This window comes from Marmota monax, unplaced genomic scaffold (assembly GCF_021218885.2).
Source record: "Marmota monax isolate L192 unplaced genomic scaffold, Marmota_monax_Labrador192_F-V1.1 WCK01_AAM20220418_F8-fsc00027, whole genome shotgun sequence".
NCBI classification, from domain to species: domain Eukaryota; kingdom Metazoa; phylum Chordata; class Mammalia; order Rodentia; family Sciuridae; genus Marmota; species Marmota monax.
In genome coordinates, this window is record NW_026694617.1 from 3,992,095 (window position 1) to 4,008,730 (window position 16,636).

The following is a 16,636-nucleotide window of genomic DNA, read 5'->3' on the forward strand; positions in this document are numbered from 1 at the left end:
AAAAGGCAATGATTGTAAAGGCCTGGCCCAGTCCACAGTCTCCAAGGACAGCCGGGGTGAGTGCCTCTGTGAAATCTCCATGCCTATGTAAGCAAAGCAAGGAGTGCTTCATTCTCTTCCTTCCACTCACTGGTATTTCTGATTTGGTTGGCAACAAATGCACTTCAGAAATACTTTGAATTTTGTTCTAGTTTGGTGCCTAATATATCTCTATGAGATTACCAGCTTGGCTTAGAATTCTACTAAGAAGTATCTTCATATGTTCTTTTTTGGTTTTTAAAGGAAAAACCTCCAAAATAAGTTGAATTTTACACAATACATCCAATATATTACTATGCTGTTTTATTCTGCACATTAAAGTATTTTCACTTGTATTGTTTTGTGGTGATTTTATTTTTTCAACTCCTCATTTTAATAGATAAACAAAGTTTTGCATTTAAGTAAAAAGTAGTTTTTGCTTTAAAAAATATACAATGCCTACCTTAAATCTTTGGACTCACACACTGTATTCATAAATTCTCAAGCAAAGAGTCAAGGTGAAAAATCCCAGGTTGATGTGGCTCACAGTATCTTGATTTAAAATATACAGAATATATACTTACTCAAAGATTGGAAGCACTTATAATATGTTATGCCAGCCATCCTGAAAGCCATTTCAATAGATTCTGTACCCTGGCATTTGTTTTAGAAATAATTGCATGCAAATGTGGTTTAACATCTGTACTATGTCTCTTAATCCTAACCAGGCATTTTCCATTAGATGCAGTCTGAAAATCACATTAAGAAAAATATATCAGCTGTGAAATTATATTCTGAATGCCCCAAATTGCAAAGGAAGGGACAATATCCAGTAAAATTTACTTCAGTGTCCTCTTTTCTGAACCCCAAATTTTAAATATTTGTTTCACTTCCCTTTCTTGGTAACTTATAAACTGAGCTGAGATAATCTGTTTTCCAAATGTTCTTATTTAGTTTACAAAACTTTCTTGAAAATGAGTATATATTCTTATGTTATTATCTTACCATGTGCTTGGTAGTACAAAATTTAAAATTTTATTTTTGTCCCTCTAATAGACATACAATTCAAGTTAAATTTTAGTATTCTCTGTTCTCAAAAGCAGAATTCTCCAAGAATTTTGATACTGAACTGACTTCATACCTTAATATATTTAATAATTTAAATTATTCCTTGGAATACTTAGGAGATTTGGGGAAGAATATTAAGGAATAAAACTTTCCTTAATAAAACTTTTCCTTAATAAAACTTTCAGTTTTATTAAGGAATAAAACTGAACAGAAGAAAGGGGGAAGTGTGAAGGAAAACAGTTGTTTCTTGCCTCCTTGAAGATTTCTAAGGATATCTGTGTCACCCTGCCCTGGGCACAGCTGCATCTTCAGGATGACACTAACAGGACGTGAAATACCTCAGAAGTGTTTTTGTGTATTCAGCCCTTCAATTATCCTTAAAGAGAAAAGGCAGGTGGTGCACGTATTTAATAATGAGAAAGTAGAAGTGCAGAAAGGCCACTTTGCTGTACATGGAGTTCTTGAAGGCCTGACTTTTCTCTTCCTGTCTCCATCCCTGCCACCCTCCACTGGAACTATTTTTCTGACCTTGCAGGACTGAGTAAGGGTCTCTGACTGCTTCAGGGAAACATGCCTCCAAGCTTCCACATAGACCTCTAATTCTGTCCTGACATTCCCCACTCTACCCACCCCACCCCCATTTGTGTACTGCTTTTTTGTCCACTTCTTCTCACATGGCGTCAGAACAGCCTTTTTTGTTTCTCATCTGCTATACAAGTACTCCATCTCTATTCTAATACCTGAACATACATCTGTCAATTGTGTTTACGTTATACCCATCACTAGCAGTTTGTCCTCCCAATTTATCCATACATTCTTAGGGTTAGTGACTCCTCCTTGACTTTGAATCTCAGTTCTTCACCAAAAGAAAGGTGATGTGTAGTACCCACAGAAACAAGGTGGCAATGGATACACATGTCTATTTTATCTATTCAATAATTATTGTATATTTAAAATTTTTGTCTCCTACTCTCCAGATGTTTATAACAAGAATTTCAGCTTCCTGTTTTTTTAATTTATTTTAATTAGTTACAGTACAATGATCTTGACATATCATACATTTGAATCAAATGGGGTATAATTTCTCTTTTTTCTGAGTGTACAGGTTGCAGGATCACATTGGTCATACAGTCACGTATATACATACAGCGATACTAGTGTCTATTTTATTTATTATATTTTTATATTTTTTATTTATTTATTTATTTATTTGGAAGAGCTGAAAATATTCTCTTAAACAAAGCAAACACACATACAACAAATAAGCAAAAACACAATAGTATACCAGGGCTGTGCAAGAATATCTCATGCCAGAATTGTCTGTGGATGGCTCCCTTCACTCCCCTCCAGAATATAATCACTGCATCACTTGTGGCAGCACTAAGGGCATCCTTTGTTTTTGCTGACTTTAGAAACAAGAAAGATACTTGATTACCATCCCTGGAGATTCCTGTTGTCTCTGTAGTTGGTGAACAGGTGTAGGTCTTTCCTCCCCCCAGATAAGCAGCCAGGTCAGCTGCCCCCTCCTTGAGTTCAGCCTTACCTGTGGAGGCAGCCTGGCTCTCTGGGTGAGAGGTGTCCGTGTCCTTTCTATTCTTGGCTCCTCTGCTGAGATTTCTAACAAGGGTGCCAATTAGTGCCAGTTATGATGGCAGCTTTCTGAAGTGAATAAAAAGGGATTGACTAAAAACAGGGTGAAAGATCTGACTCTGACACTGTTACATTCTGAAATCTTTGTTAATTCGTCAACAATTTTAAGAACCTTTTTAAAATCTCATTTTAAAAATATTTTAAGTATGTCAATTTGTTTGATTAATATGCAAATACTTTAAAATCTGAAGTCCTCAAGATACCTCTTGGGATCAAGGCTATCCCTAAACTTTTTATTGTTGTTGTTTATCTAGCCTTTTTTTTCTTAAAAAAGAAAACCATCTCTGTGTTTGTATACGATTGTGTATTTGTGTGTGCACATGTCTTTATGTGGTACTTGGGATTGAACCCAAAGCTGTCTACCATGCAGATATACCCACTGAATTCTTTATTTTTTTAAATTTGAGACAGGATCTTGCTAAATTGCCTCAAACTTACAATCCTCCTGCTTCAGTCTTGGTAGTAGTTTAGATTACAGGTGTGTGCCATAGTGCCTAACAAAGTGATTTTCTTCTAAAAGAAATTTACAATCTATTGAATAAGGAAAAGTGATTGAGTATATAATCTTAAATTATAACACAATTTAAAAATGTTAATGTCCATCAATAAAAATGTTAATTGTGCCAGTATTGATAATTTGTATTTAAACTGTTTTATTTTTGTGATTACATCCATACCAAGTTGTGCTTTTAGAGTCTGACTATTCAAGCTGATATTTTGAGTATTCATAAAACTGAGATTATATCATTCTGTGACTATATCACTTAAATTTGCAAACAGTCGCAGATCCTAACTTTCATGCTTATTTTCAGTCTATTCCATAAAAATGGATTGTAATCAAAATTTGCTCCAAAACTCATTTTAAAAGCTGTTGCTTCATTCTAATTTGATTGAACTATATTAACAAATTGAACTATATTCACATCACCTAGTTAGTGTATTTGGGTTTCAAATCATGGAAGTGGGCATATGACTTAAAAAAGTGGATACTATTCAAATCACAGAAATGGGCATATGACTTTAAAAAAGTGGATACTCTTCAGTGGATACAGGTTTGCTTACAAAATACAAGGGAAAATTAAACAAAAGCCTAGTCTCAGAAAGGACAGCAAGCAGAGCAGGAGTCCTGGAATCACAGACACTGGAATGGATGAGGAAATCTAGTTCCTGCAAGAGGGAGTCTGATTCTTTTGCCTTGTGTCACCCACTCACTCTCTAGCGAGTCCAGCAGTGTATATGTGATGAGGTGCAGGATGAGGATAGTCTCCAAAGGAAAACATTGGTACCAAAGAGAGGAATAGAAAGTGAGTAGGTAAAATCCTCTGTTGTAACACTGAGCTGGTTTGCAAGTCTGTAGTCTGATTTTGACAGTTTTCCTCTTAAAAATTTTAATTTTTTTTTAACACCAAGGAAACTAAAAACAACAGAGAACTATAAGGAAATAGCTTAACATAACAAATAGGTGCATGAAGATTCATGGCTTTATGCAATTCTACCTCCATCTATGAAATGTATCAATATAAGTAAAATTTCAGTTTAAATAAATACAGTATTAAATTTATTTTTATTTACATAATTACTTTCTTAAGTAAATAGTAATCAGTTTTGGAAATTTAGATTTTCATGTTAGCTTTTTTTTTTAACCATTGAATGGTACCAGTTTGGTTTGTGACTTACAAAGCAAAAGAAAATATGCCATTTTTAAAAGTGTGCACTGATCTGTGTAGAAAGTGAACATAAAATTTACAAACTTTCGTGGAACCAGTTGGCCACAATATTAGCTTGGCCCTGTTCTTTAAAATCATTTTGAGTTGGTGAACCTAAGGAATCCCCATTCTGATAATAAGTAGTCTTCTGTCTCGATTCCCACACATTCTTTACTACGACTTCTACCACTTGGACATCTTACTGATCCAGTTGCATTCTCTGGTTGATGATGATATCAGACACACACACACACACACACACACTATTCTGTATCTCCCTCTCTGACCCTGCTACAGCACTTGCTCTTATGTTTTCCAAATCGTTGCTTTTCTTACTCCTGCTTCCAAGGAAGCTACTGAATTTTCCAGTGGAAAATGGAAAACCAAACTATCAGACCATGTTGACTGTGACTTGGGCTTAGCCTCCTTCACTATTTAGCAGTTGTTTTGCTGGTCCCAAAACACCTTCCTCTACCTCTCCAGCTTTCACTGTGTCCTTGTAGCTTCTCCCTCACAATTCTCAGTTATTTGCCTCCTACTTGAAAAGAAAATATAGAGGCCACCAGACAGAAACTCCCTCTGTCTTTCTTGTGTCTTCTCCTAAAACTGAGAAGCATTTCTTTTCTTTTTTTTTTTAAGAGAGAGAGAGAGAGAGAATTTTTTAATATTTATTTTTCAGTTTTCGGTGGACACAACATCTTTATTTTATTTTTATGTGATGCTGAGGATCGAACCCAGCACCCTGTGCATGCCAGGCGAGCGTGTTACCACCTGAGCCACATCCCCAGCCCCAGAGAGGCATTTCTAATCATGCCCTTTTGCCTATGGATAGCATCTTCTCTACCTACCCCTGCTCACCTCTCTCAGGATGTTGTCCTGTCAGCTGCACATTTGCATTTCTGTACCTTCAAAGAGTCCAATCTTTAAAAACAAAAACACTCATGAAAGAAGATCACAAGTCCTTTTCTTTTGCTTCCTTACTAAACTTTGGACAACTTGTTTATACTTGAACTTCCATACTTCTTAAGCTATGGTTTTGATGTGAGGTGTCCTCCAAAAACTCACATGTGAGACAATTTCCTTTCAGTCACAGCAGCAAAAAAGCTGACTAAAACATATATTGGGGTTCCCTTTCTGGCCTTCCTAACCTTCTGGAATAGTTCTGTTGACTGTCACTGACAAACTCAGAGAGTTGCATTCAATTCTCATCCTTCTGGGCCCTTTCAAAATATTTGAGCTTTTTGGTGATATTCCTCTGGCCATTCCTTTCTCTGCCCTTTGTTGGCTTTTCTCATCTCTGCCCATAATGTTTTCTGTCTAACTTATTTAGTGGTGCTCAACTTTGGCTGCACATTATCATTACTTGGGATGCTTATTTAAAAAAAAAAAAAATTCTCATTTCTCTGCTGGTCCGGGGAGGCGGAGCCAGCCTCAGCATAAATAGAGCTCCCTGGGAATGCGGAGCCCCACTGCAAGCCTAGAACTATTGCTTCAGATGATCTTGCCCTCTGAAATTTCCTACTCACTGAAGCATCATCACCTTATAAGTGGAGATTCTCAAGTCACCATATTGCCTCAGCTCCTGAACTTTAGGCTTGAGTACTCAATGGTCAGCTAGAAACAGCTACTTGGATGTCCCGCCCTCACCACTAATTTGGTATTTTCTAATGAAGTATATTCTCTCCCATTCCTTCCACATTTTCCCTGCATCCTTTAACCTAATAGGGTTATCAGTCCACTCTTACTGTCCCTTATTCTTCATGCCTCACTCAGTCACTCAGGTAGTTCTCAAATCCTCTACAATTAGCCTTTTCTCATATTGAGTGTCCTCTCATTCCACCACTACTGCTTTGACTCATGCCATAAGTAACTGTCTGGGGAATCTGTAGGCTGACAGCCAGTAGCAGTCAGAACTCACATCTTCATGCTTTCCACTTAAGTCCGGCAAATCCCCTTTCAATCATGACATATCAGAAATCCACTGTCTGATGGGCAGAACTCTTTGTGGTCCCGCGCCTTCCAGCCTTATCCCATGTCAGCGCTCCCCATCTCTTCCCTCTCCTACCATACCAGAGCCATCACATTTCTTGGGCGTTATCGTAAACCCCTTGGGTTCTCCCTGTCTTCCTTATCACTTTGAAAACCAAATCTCAATATAATTGATTTCTTTTCTAATCCCTTTTATATATTTGTGCAAGTGCATCTTATTCTGAGAAGGCTATTTTAGATTTTTCTGAATTGCCAAAGGGTTTGAGGATGCAAAAAAAAAAAACACCAACCAACCAAACAAACAAAAAGCAGTCCCTGAAAATGGCACTTATTTTCTTGTATCCCAGTTTACAAGTCATTTATCCCCATTCTCTGGAGGCAGAGACAATCTTTATTCCCTTTTATATCCACATGGCTAATATAGGTCATAGCACATAGTAGCTCTGGAAAATGTTGACTGACTGAAAAATAGACTAAAAGAATAAAAATTCCCCTGTCAAGCAAATATTCTGAATAAAGTACAAAATAAGAACAGAGATGCTATAAGATACAGTCGCCAAGATGTTTGTTAACTGCATATCCCTGGACCCTATCCCAGATATTTTGAATCTGAATTTCTAGGAATGTAACTCTGTATCTTCAGTCATAGAAGTTACTTATGGCATAAGTCAAAGCAGCAGTGGTGGAATGAGAGACATTCAATATGAGAAAAGACTAACTTTAGAGGATTTGAGAACTACCTGAGTGACTGAGTGAGGCATGAAGAATAAAGGAAAGAGTGGACTGATATCCCTAGTAGGTTAAAGGACACAGGGAATGTAACTAGGAGTGTAATTCTGTATCTTCAGTCTTAGAAGTTTTGCCAGGTGTGGTGCATGCCTGTAATCCCAACAACTCTAGAAGCTGAGGAAGGAGGATGGCAAGTTCAAAGCCAGCCTCAGCAATTTACCAAGACCTTAAGCATCTCAGTAAGACTCTGTCTCTAAATAAATTACATAAAATGGCTGTGGATGTGGCTTCGTGGTTAAGTGCCCCTGTGTTCAATCTCCTGTACCAAAAAAAAAAAAAAAAAAAAAAAAAAAGTTTGCTTAAGTTTGAGAACCTGTACAAAAGAATATATGCTGCACATTGGCCTTTACATAAAAACATACATACATATATAAATAAGTAAAAGCATGCCTTGTAACAAGTAATTTCTACTGCCTGGACCTTATTTTCCTCCTCTGAAAATGATTCTTTAATAGCTGCATCATATTCTTCTCTGTCTTATAAAGGTTTTGGAGTCTGTCTGTGCCTCAGAACAAAGTAAGGCAAGACTAACTCCTTCAAAATGAAGAGTGAAAATGCTTTGGATATGTGCCCATATTGATTTGGTTCTCTGGGGTACAGGGTCCCTGCTTCTTGTTGACTGACTCCAAACAATATACCAAACCATTCTGATCCACTGGGCTTATGAAATACTCACTGATGTTTTCCAGACATCAGTCTCTTTTGTTCACCTCCTCTGTCAGACCTAGGCAGTTTTAATGTTTTTCAGAGATGGACTGGGGAAGGATGAAGTAGTGTGGTTTTGCAAAGCCAACATGTGTCATCCTGTTATGACCCCAGGGCCCTAATATCTCTGGGGATGATATCCATCAGATATGATGAATAGTCTAAAACAGACAACCAAATCAACAAACAAAGCAGTTGGAGTGAAGAAAGGACAATCAGCCATTTATTTTTGCTGCAGTCTAAAGTTTGATTTGTTTCATATCAATTTTTTCTTAATTTTTGTACCTTCAAAATGGAAGGTAATCTGCCAATCAGATAAAATTTTAAGACAAATATTTTAATCATTTGTGAAAGAAAAAATGAGCACTCAGCCAACCAAAAAAGTGAATTATAACTTAAAACATTTTCATTGGCAAGGAAAGGTCAATATGTAAAATTCCCATTGTTCAATAAAAATATACCTTTTTCAGCTTTGCAAAATATAATCTTTTTTTCTTACAATTCATTATGCTTTGCAACTGGAAGCAAACATACCCACATACCGTGAGCTTCTTGATTTCTTCATTACTGTCGAAGTGGCTCTGATTTGGATTATGAAGTCTACTGATAGACTGAAAATCATTTAAATACAGATACAATGTCTTGGGCATTTTTTTACAGCCTGTACAGTATGTTGTAATTTTTTTTATATAGTAGGAATTCATTAATCTTTATTTGAAAAAAAAAATAAATGCTGCCCTAAAGAAGCAATGATAGCTTATAAATATTAAGTAGATAACTAATAAATATTAAGCTAAGGGGTGACTGCACTATTCCAAGTACTTTATAGTTCTGTGTATTTAATAATTCTATGATGGTGTTGTTTGTCATTCCCCTTGTAAAGAGATTGGCCAAGAGAAGCTAAGTATCTTGGTCAAGGTCATACCACTAGTAAGCATTGAGTCAAGATCTGAACCCCGACAGACTGTCTCCAGAGCCAATATTCTTATTTTCAACATTACATGGCTTACTCTTTATTGTTTTAACAGAAAATCAAAATGATCCATCTTTAACTGAAAAATAGATTCCTTCTGAAGTTAATGTTGAAAACCTATTTCAGTACATTGCCCTGGCCTTCTCACTATTAAAAGGTTCTTTGGTGCTTATTTGAAACAGATGCAAACACTTAAAACATCCATTTGCATTGTGTTTCCCTGTGATTTGCTGGACCATGTCAGGTTGCCTTCAGGAGACTCATTTCTAAGTGACTGATTTCATTCATCTTGCTGCTCCTTTACAAACCTGCAGCTTTGTGGGTCTGTTAAAGCTGGTTGGTCAGAGGTTTATTAGCATCTTGTGCCAACATTCTGTCTCTGTCTGTTTTAGAAAGATTTAGGCAGTTATGAAAAGAAACTGGGTGGTTTTTTCAAAGCACAAATTTTTTTAACCAAACCTGTTGGCAAGACACAATGACGGGCTAATGGTTGTGCAAAGTTTATTTTCACGTACTTCTAACTCCAGGAATTATTCATTGGGAATTACTTAAAAGCCTTTGCCTTCCAAATGTGCTGCTTTTCTTCTAAGTTATTGTTATTCAGTAAACTTAAGATTCAGTTGAACTTCCTTTTTCACTAGTTTGGTTTTTTACTCTTTGTTTTTATTGCTTGCTCAACTCTTGTGATTGTTTAACTGTTGTATCTTATAATTTTTCATGCAAAATGATAAGGACAGGAAAATGTCACCATGAGCCCACAGTATGGGCAGGTCTATGTCTCTTGTCCCTAACGATAGATTAATGACAATATCATTTTAATGTGCTTTATTTCTCTCTCTAGTAATAAGAATGATTTGGCATGAGTGTTTTGGTTAATCACAGTTTCTGATTAATAAAAATAAGACTTGTCACGGGGTTTTGGAGAATCAAAAAATAATGAAAATATACTTTGCACCAATCAAAACATAATATAATCTCTTTTTTGATGATTCAGAATGTCCTTCAGAATCTTGCTTCTTGTGATGGTTATCACCATGTTCATCGGTTAAAATTATATTTGGGAAATGTTTGAGGAAACAATTAAAGAAGATATGTTTGGATTATACTTAGATTTACTGAAATTATGTTTCTGAGTCATTTGAGCTAAGAATAGGGAGCGTTCTCTCTCACAGTGAAGCCTTAGGCTATTCTATTCCAGAGCTCCAAAACTGTAGAAGAAAGCTAGAGAAAAACCTCCTGGCTATAATGAAATCCTTCTGGTACTTTGGTACTTTAAATGGTAATTATACCCTCTAATTTTATCATATGTTTTGTGTATCTTTATCATCGTACGTTATCTTGAAATCTGGTCATGTACTCCTCAAGGGGTGAGACTGTCTCTCCCTGTATCTCCCCTTCTCACCTATTACAAAGGCAAATATCAGTATCTCAACACGTTTTCATTTCTGAGACACAGATTATAATATTGTTTTTAATTTGGATGCTCTTAAGAGAGTTTAGAGTGATGTGGCTTATTTTATAGAACTTAATTTTCAACATCCAGTATAAATTAGTGTGAGTGGCTTTTTTTCCTGTGACAGTCACCTATTTTGGGTTTTATGTTGATGAGTGTCAATCGGAGGCATGTTGTTGTTGTTGTTGTTTCTGTTTATTGTGTGGCATGGAGTAACATTTCATTTCTGAGGATGCTTATGACCTTGTTAAATAGCAGTCCAAAATTTGTGTAGCTTGTTTTGATTTTAACCAAAGTTACAGCTGCCTAGCTGTAAAGCAGTCAGTTTCTCTTATTATGACTAGTTCTTCAACTTGTACTGTTTTAAATTGCCTGCAATTAGCATATTTCAACCTTATTTTTAGGTTTAAATTGCAGTGTGAGAGTGTACTCTCCTCTTAGCTAATTAGTGCTATCAAGGAACAGTAGGTTACCTCATTAGTACCATGTGCATTTAATTAAAGAAGAGAAAATTGGAGTTAACCTCATAGTTAATATTTTCACAGAGTGCTACAATGCCAACACCTTCAATTGGAGTCACACCCCTGTGTATCTAATTATGCACTGGTGCCAAATAAGGTTAGCAAGGGTACTACAAGGCTGTTGACAAAATAATTTAGATGAAAATGTGTTTGTTGGATTCTGACAGTAAAATATAACTTGAACATTTCCCCCCAGTCCCTATCTGCCAGCATCAGGTGACATACTTCTTCACAAGAAAGAGAAGGAAGGGGATATTTTGGAAGCCATTTTTCCTGTCTGAATTAATGTTGCTCTTATCTTGAAGAAAACTGCATATAGTCATGTAAAGCATATACAATCCCTTTCTTAAACAGAGCCCCTGAACTTCACAGATGTATTTGAAAGGAATTATTTATAAGATGTAATATTTACATGTATCAAACCACTACAAATACTCCCTGACACCCGTACCACGGCCCCCCTTGCTTTTCTTCTTTTCTGGTATAGTTATAATTTCCCTTGTGTATCTTGTGAATGGGGATCATCCTTTCATATCATACATGAAGTCTAAGAATGTGTTGTCACATGATCTATTCAAATGCAGTGTAATCCTTTTGCCCTTCAGACAAAATCTTTGAAATGTCTAATGCTACTTAGGTAAAAAATGACATTCCATGTCATTTATCAATAAATAATCACTTTTCTTTTACAGATAAAAATGCAAACTATACATTTGAGTATATAGAGTAGTTCTCAATGCAAATGGCAAAACTCAACAGGTTTTAACAGATATTATGGAGTAGAGCTCTATAGTCTTAAGTGTATTTTAATGGCAAAAATTGTGATACAATAATGCATAGCCCAGATAATTTACTCAAAGAAATTATTGGGATTGTTCTCAAATTTCATGGCAAGGAAGGTTTGTATTCATTGGTATTAGTTACAATTGACTAAAAGTCAGAGGATAGCTTTTTCAAAATTATATGGAGATAATTAAGTTTTAATAACAAATAGCATCCCATACTCTAAAATCACAGTGCCATTTAAATCTATAGGAGTATTTATGAGTATTGGCTATAATTTCAATTTAGAAGTGGGAACTGAGTTTCCTAAGGCAGCATCACAATAGATAATCAGTGAATTTGGGGGTCCTTGGTTAATTCATTATGATTCAACTAGTAAACTTCACATTGTCAAATGATTTCTATTTTTAAAATCTGTGCTAGTATTAACTGTGAGGAAAACATGGACTAGTCTTTCTTATGTGGATCTACCATGAGAATAATTCCCAAAAATGATTTTTAAAAATGATAATGTACATTATTAGCATAAGCCTTAAGACTGAAAATTTAAAAAAAAATAAATTAAGAAGCCAACTCCTGATTCTCTTTGTTTAATCTAGGAATTGCTTCCAGAAACAAAATTATGTGTCTGTGGCCACTCTTCTGGTGATGGGCATCCTCACAACACATTTGCAGTAAGTTACATTGGGCAACTAGAAATTCAGCTATTAAACACAAGGCCATGGACCCAATCCCATTAAACATAATCTCTGATTTTCTATACTAAGTCCCTTCTATGGGTGCATATATAATGAAGAGATAGCTAATGTTAAGATACAGATGTAATTAATTGGTTTTCTGTTACTTCTTGTGTTCTCATTTCAATTATGTTTCGTCAAATATACACTTCACAGTTTCTGTGAGTTGATGACATTAAAGTTCACCTTAATTATATAAAGGCTGTAGCACTGACACACTTTTCTTGAATTTTTAAGAATAAATTGATGAAAGTACTGAGATGCATAAAAAAATGAGTACAGATTATAATTAATCCAGTAGATATTTTAAGAAAGAGTTGTTGTTTCTTATTCTGCAAGTTGCATATACATATGCCAGTGTGTGTGTGTGTGTGTGTATATATATATTCTGCCACTAGAATGAATTTTGTCTCTTTGAACTACAATATTGGATGAAAATTGCTTTTGTGACCCAATTTATATACCTGTTAGCCTTGGAAATGAACAATAATCCTAAAGTGTTCATTCAAGAATTTTTAAATAGAGCGACTCAGGCTTCTATTTGTCATGAATACTACCTATATTCACAAGAAATCTCTAAATATGTATACTCATATATCTTAACATATAGAATTTTTAATTATTTTCATATGAGTTGATGTACTTATTTTGCTTCAAGAAAATAGAGGACTCCTGAATTGTCTCTTTCAAAATTTATATTTTACTACCCTATGCATAATGTTTCTTAATTGTAATTGATAGAATACGAAACAATTGAGTCTTCTAAACAAGTGTTCTTCAGAAATGGAAAAAAAAATATCTAATTCCATAGTTTCAAAAAAGATATTTCTTCATTAAAAGTAGTATCAGATTGATGTGGCATGTAACTACTCGTGGAAAATATGAAACTTTTAAAACAACAGTGAGTGTAGAGAATTGGTAGTAAATTTTGTATACGGCAGTTATGTTATGAGCTCAAATCATCTGGTTTGGGGTCTTACTCATTTTAATCCTCAAGTGTTTAGCCCTCCTGAGCTTTCTTTGTAATAATATTTGAAAACAATGGCAAAAATTAAAAAATAGTGATGAGTTTTGTTAAATTGATGTAACTAAATTTATGTGAAAAGCTAAAACAATCTAAATTTCTAAGTATTCTTTAGTTTAAAGGAAGATAAATTTAAGATACTTCAAACATAATTATATACTTAAACTTAATAAAGAAGATTAATCAAAAAATACACTTTAAAAATAGTACATTAAAAATGGGATAGTACTCCTAATTGGTAACAGTTTTCCTAAAATAATTCCAATGGAAAATTTGTTTTTATTAAACCAGAGTGTGAGCTGGCTTAACTACTAATAGTGTTTGTTCTTTATTTAAAACTATTTCTACCGTTTAAAAAAGTCATGTTGAAAAAAAAAGAAATCTATGTCATCAGATCTTTATGTTTTCACTGACATAGTTTCAGAATAAAAACGTGATATGGAGAAAGGAAGTAGTTCACCAGGGACCATATAAGTAACTCCTCAAGGGAAGGGCTGCATTTGTAGCCCAGTTCGTGATCCCTGGTGTTTTAGTTTACCCAAAGGTATCCATGTCGTTCTTGGCTGCCTTGAGGGCTGTGTTGAATAGAGTGTGAGGTGTTCCATGTGTCTGTGACCACATTTAGTCTCTCAGATAGAAAAAGTGCTAGATGGGCTAATGATGGTTCCTGTGGCCAAGGAGGGAGGAAGAACATGGCAGAGTAGCGCACTAGGTGCTCACTGTCTTTGCAGGGTGCTGAACTCGGTGCTTCATATTTGTCACCAAGCGACTTCTCAGCTTTACAACTCAAGGGAAACATTGCTTGAATATTATTAAGTAGATGCTCATTTTCCTTTATTGATTGCATTAGTTATAAACTTTCTGCAAGCTCAAACAGCTATATAATGGGATTTAAAATCAAGAAGCAAACTAAAACAAACACTATCTATTATTCATAGTTGACAATTCCTATGTGATGGGCATGGCTCTCTTTTAATATTCATTAAATTTTAAAAGTATCAATATCCTGGAGTGGTACTCTACTAAATCTAGAGCACCATAGGGTCTCTGTTGGACTAAGAGGGAAAAAAGTGTGGAAGGATAGAAGAGGAGAACCTGAAGCCAGCTACTGTCCTTTATCATCTATGTGACTAACATTTTTATTAAATTTTGAATTGCAATTCTCCAATTTTTATTGGGCCTTATCAATTTAACATCACATATATCATTTCCATGGTTCTTCAACTTTCACAAATAAAATGCTGACATTTTCCGGCATGTGTTTCAATTGCCAGATTAAATAATTTTTTGCTCTCCCCTGCCCCTACTTCACGTAAAAAAATAACAATCAATTTAGTTTATTATGAAGCCTGAAATAAAGTGCCGTAAATTACGAGGAGGGTAAGCCACAATACCAAATTACCTTAAATAAGTAAAGAGTACATATTTGAAATTAAATGGATGTCCACAGCTTTCCATCGCATCATCCTCTTGCATGCATTAACTATATCACATGACTAACCAAATATGCAAAGCAAATATATTTCATAGTGACATTTTTTCTGTCTGCTTGTTTTATTAATAACCATCAGATATTAGCCATCCTTTGAATACTGTACCTTTCTAGCATTATAGAATACCGCATTAGTGGTATTTTATGTGCCCACTAATGCGTTCTATTTACTGTGTCTGTACCAATTCATTGCAGTAGTAGGCAGTGGCTGAGCACAATTATATCACCTCTACCAGAAAATTGTAATCATAAGTTTTGTCTACCTGTTGTATTTAAATATTTGGGATCCATGGGTTGTATTTTAATATTATAAGACAAAAATATTATATCCTTCTGTCAATTTGGGTTTCTTCAGAAAGATCATTACTTTCTAGCTTTAAGTGACAAGAAATTGAGAGTAAGAGAATTTCTTTGTGGGTGATTACTTTCCAATGCTTGTTTTTCACATTCTGTCTTTTCAAATGCTGTTTATTGTAAAACTAATCTGAAAAATATCTTCACTTATTTGACTTTTTGTTTTCATTTATTTATTCATTCATTTATTTTTGGTGCCAGGGGTTAAACCCAGGAGCACTCAATCACTGAACCACACACATCCTTATCCCCATTTATTTTGAGACAGAGTCTCGCTAAGTTACTTAGGCCTCCCTCAGTTGCTGAGGCTAACTTTGAACTCAAAATCCTTCTTCCTCAGCCTCTTGAGTAGCTGGGATTATAGGCATATGCTGCTGTGCCAGGCTTATTTTTCTTTTCTTTCTAACTTTCATGTTAGGACATAAGACATTCCTTTTTGATGGATAATTTTGGTGTATCTAATATCTTTATGAATGGCTTATGGTCAATATCCTGAATTTCATGGTCTTTGGCTTCCCTACTACACTAGTAATCCAAGTAAACTCACCACTGTATAACTAGACTCTGTTGACACCTCATCTGCCCAAGTGATTCATTAACACCTACCTGCAGATAATCTTATTGTTAGTCTTGCCTACAGTTTCTTACACCTAAATGAATACTGTTTTACTTAGCAATCTTCCTGTTAGCGCTAAGTGCTAAGGCAATTATGTTGACTTCTTAGGGTTTTTTTTTTTTCCTTAGAATCTTATTTTTAAATCCTTTAGCATTGGACCAGACGAATCTTCTGATGAACAAAATATGTTACACCTTTAAACTTGATTGGCTTTGGTTCAGTGAGTGGGTTTATGTCCTATTCAAATTGAGTTTCAGTGTTCATATTTGATCTTTCCCTACTGGTCTTGACTCTGTTTATTGCCTCCTGGATGTTTCTTCTTGGGGATTGTGATGATTTAAGAAGCTATTTTTTTGTGTTTCAAATACATTGTTCTCTTTGGGCTTTACTTAAATTCTGTTCTGCACCCAATAATCTATCCTTTGGGTTCTAGAGTTACTGGATTGAATATTGTGCAAATTACTTGTCGTCATACCCTCATCAGTAAGATTAGAACAATAATTATATTTACCTATAGGGTGGCAATGGGGATTAAATTTAATAACCCTGGAAAAATTCTTAGCCTGATGACTAACATGTCATTAAGTATGCAATAGATGTTGAGTCTATGGTAGCACCAATATACCCTGGCTTGGCAATTCTATTTGAAATAAGATATTTATTTATTGTTAACACTAAAGGAGGCAGTGGGTATTGTACTGGATAAGACAGATGGCAGTGTTTCCCACTGGGAGAAAATACTTTATATTCATTAATTT

The 16,636-nt window shown here is 35.1% G+C and overlaps 1 protein-coding gene across 14 annotated transcripts in view; it reads left to right on the forward strand.

Annotated features, from left to right (window-relative positions):
* Foxp2 (forkhead box P2) overlaps nt 1–16,636 on the forward strand; it is a 547,259-nt gene that overhangs the window by 413,901 nt on the left and 116,722 nt on the right. For 9 of the 14 annotated variants that reach the window (XM_058572107.1, XM_058572115.1, XM_058572108.1 and 6 more), the window contains one exon: nt 12,255–12,329. The exons of the other annotated variants lie outside the window; for them this stretch is intronic. In XM_058572107.1, coding sequence (XP_058428090.1) covers nt 12,255–12,329 — 75 coding nt within the window. The remainder of the gene's footprint in view (nt 1–12,254; nt 12,330–16,636) is intronic. 14 annotated transcript variants of the gene reach the window in all.